General features: G+C 41.3%; 1 protein-coding gene across 1 annotated transcript in view; it reads left to right on the top strand.

The window, feature by feature from the left end:
- The first annotated feature begins 309 nt into the window (after window positions 1-309).
- The window catches only part of bcl6aa (BCL6A transcription repressor a), a 75,218-nt gene continuing 72,409 nt past the window's right edge, over window positions 310-3,118 (top strand). The window contains exons 1-2 of the mRNA XM_014149659.2: window positions 310-786; window positions 909-1,118. Of these exons, the coding sequence (XP_014005134.1) occupies window positions 1,091-1,118 (28 nt within the window). The 5' untranslated portion in view covers window positions 310-786; window positions 909-1,090. The remainder of the gene's footprint in view (window positions 787-908; window positions 1,119-3,118) is intronic.

Here is a 3,118-nt window from a genome sequence, read left to right as displayed (position 1 = left end):
GTCCAAGAGAGAGCTGCTCCATATTACAGGCAATGCTAGTCCAAGGTTTAGGCTTCCTGTGACTTAATGGGATTTCAGATTCCTACTCATTCTAACGAGAGAGAGAGAGAGAGAGAAGAGAGAAGAGAGAAGAGAGAGAGAGAGAGAGAGAAGAGAGCTAAAGAGAGAGACAGAGACAGAGAGAGAGAGAGAGAGAAAGAGAGAGAGAAGGAGAGAGAGAGAGAGAGAGAGAGAGAGAGAGAGAGAGAGTACAGAGACAGAGAGAGAGAGAGAGAGAGAGAGAGAGAAGGAGAGAGAGAGAGAGAGAAAAAAAAAGTGGGATTATTGCATAGGCTGTTTAATCTTTTTTTTCTGTAAAATGGAGCTGGCCCTGTGGTTTTAGCATTCGTGGGAAGTGGAGCGACCGAGGGAGCGTCGACCGCACGTCCGACCAAGCGCTACAATCAATGAACGCTAGAGTGCAGGCAGCCCATCAGCTGAGAGTGCCATCGATGCCCTGTGGAGCGTTTCTCTAACGTGCATCGCGCTCAGTCAACTCGACTCACTTCAACCTATCTGCTGCGACGCCTTTCTGCAATAGAAGCACTACCATCCTGTCAGGGAAAGCTTCCTAAGGTTTCCAGATCAGTCACTAACTCCGCTCAGCCTCGCCGCTCAGCCTCGCCAGCCGGACGACCGCCAGCCAGCCAGCCAGACCCCCAGTCAGACAACCGAGACACGAAGCCCTTCCTTCTGCCACCAGGACAGACAGCTGTGTCCTCCAAGCCCTAGATGCCACTCAGCAAGGTTTGAGCCCCAATCTTACATCCCGTTTAGTTTCTGCATGATCAAAGGCTTTTTCCGCTGCGCTGTCAGAGCATCATCTCTCTTTGCCTCTCGTTGAACCCAGGATATCTTCTCTTCCTCAGCACAACAGCTAACTGAGCTCTGTGGCTGAGAGACTAGCAGTCCTGTCCTGTCCTGTCCGGTCCAGTCTTGTCTGCTCCAGTCCCTGTCCGATCCTGTCCGGTCCAGTCCAGTCCTGTCCGGTCCTGTCCGGACTGCAATAAACACCTTCTCTTCTGATTGACACCTCATCTCAGTTCCCAGCATGCCTCACTCCTTCCAGCAGAAGCAAGGTGAGAAGCTTTCCTCTAGTCGTTTGGTGTAATATCTCCTCTCTGCTGACATCTCAATGATTTACTTAGGATCTGATTGAGGACATATTTAGCCATCTGCTTTCCTCTTCAAATAAAGACATTTTATTTCAGTGAGAAATGGGCACTAAATTGTGTAGATGAGAAACAAACAAGACATTGTTGTTTCTTATCAAAGAAACTCACGCAACACGTGTAGACATTATGGATCACTATTCAATAGAGAGATGAAATTCATTTACACTTAGCAAAAGGTTACAACAAAAAATATACATTATGCATTTGATGTGGTTCTAAATACGTCAGAGGTTTATGTTTTAGTGTGTATGTGTGCTTGTGCGTGTGTGTGCGTGTGCGTGTGTGTGTGTGTGTGTGTACACTATATGTGTGTTTATGCATGCATGTAAACGTGAGTGTGCGTGTCCATATTGTGTTTCAGCCCAGTGGGAATATAAAGATGCATTGATCCCTTATCGATCAGTTAATCTTTGAGAGAACCAATCTGCAGTGTTGTTATTGAAACAACTTGGTTTTAGTCCAAATAAGTGTAAATAGCAATTATCTATTCATTTCACACCTTCTGCATTTTAAATTTAATTTTAAATTATTTTTTTTTAAATCTGTGCGTCATTTTCTTAGTCAAGAAAAATGTCAGTTATAATTTTTTGGTTTTTCATTCAGGTTGGTCTTTTGAGTAATGTGTTATACAATGAATGCACCTGAACCACAGATCTTAATGGTTTGTTTAAAGAAAGCACAAACGTCCACCAGTGTGTCACTCCACCTGATCACATTCATTTCTACTATGATGAGAATTTACCCGAGACACTGGAGGAGGGGAGCACAAATATCAGCAGGATATTCAATACTTACATCTGTTACAATACAACTGTTTTACTCGCTGAAGGGTAATTCCTACTGTAAAATGTTATTTATTTTTCTTTATATAAAATATTCGGAATGTATCACATTCTGGTACATAGTAATTCACATAAATTGAACCCGAGCATCTTTTAACTTTATCTTCTGTGTTTAAGATCTGCATAGATCTGGTGAAGAAATAAAATAAATATTGAATGTTGTTCTCTAAAAGCAAAATAATGTGCACTTCATTTTAATGTGGACATTGAATTGAGGGCACAGTATTCAAGCTTTTCTGTATTCATCTCCCGAGTGGCGCAGCGGTCTAAGGCACTGCATCTCAACGCTAGACACTTCACTACAGACACCCTGGTTTGAATCCAGGCTGTATCACAACCGGCTGTGATTGGGAGTCACATAGGGCGGTGCACAATTGGCCCAGCCTTGTCCGGGTTTGGCCAGGGTAGGCCGTCATTGTAAATAAGACTTTGGTTCTTAACTGACTTGCCTAGTTAAATAAAGGGTAACATTTTTTTTACATTTTAGCAGATGCTCTTATCCAGAGCGACTTACAGTAGTGGATGCATAAATTTCATGCATTTTTTATTTTTTTGGTACTGGCCCCCCTGTGGGAATTGAACCCACAACCCTGTCATTGCAAACACCATGCTCTACCAACTGAGCCACAGGGAAGCTAACATTTTTTTATTTTTTTAATGCCATATTAATATTTGAGACTCTTCCTAGTATGTTTGTCTTTCTGTCACAACAGGTAAGTCTTTCAGTACAGACACAAAAACATTTGGACAAAGTGCTGCAGACACCTTATCCTGATACAAAAATGATTTTGTATAAAGTTAAACGAAAAATGTTATGAATCAAGATTCATTCAAATGCAACCATGATCTTTTATGCAATTCGTATTTCATATCAAACCTTATTCTTCCTCTTTTAAAATACATATCAGAACTTGACCTTTAGGGTATTAATTCCTGACTAAACTATTTGATCACACATAAATAGTAACTTTAACTTTATTTGACTCTAAAATACACTTTAGTGAAATTGTTGTACTGGTGTGGGTGACCTGTTTATTTTTTTACTTCAGAGAAATAATTAGT

This window comes from Salmo salar, chromosome ssa16 (assembly GCF_905237065.1).
Source record: "Salmo salar chromosome ssa16, Ssal_v3.1, whole genome shotgun sequence".
NCBI lineage: Eukaryota > Metazoa > Chordata > Actinopteri > Salmoniformes > Salmonidae > Salmo > Salmo salar.
The sequence above is the reverse complement of the archived record's forward strand: the minus strand, read 5'-3'. Positions and strand labels throughout refer to the sequence as shown.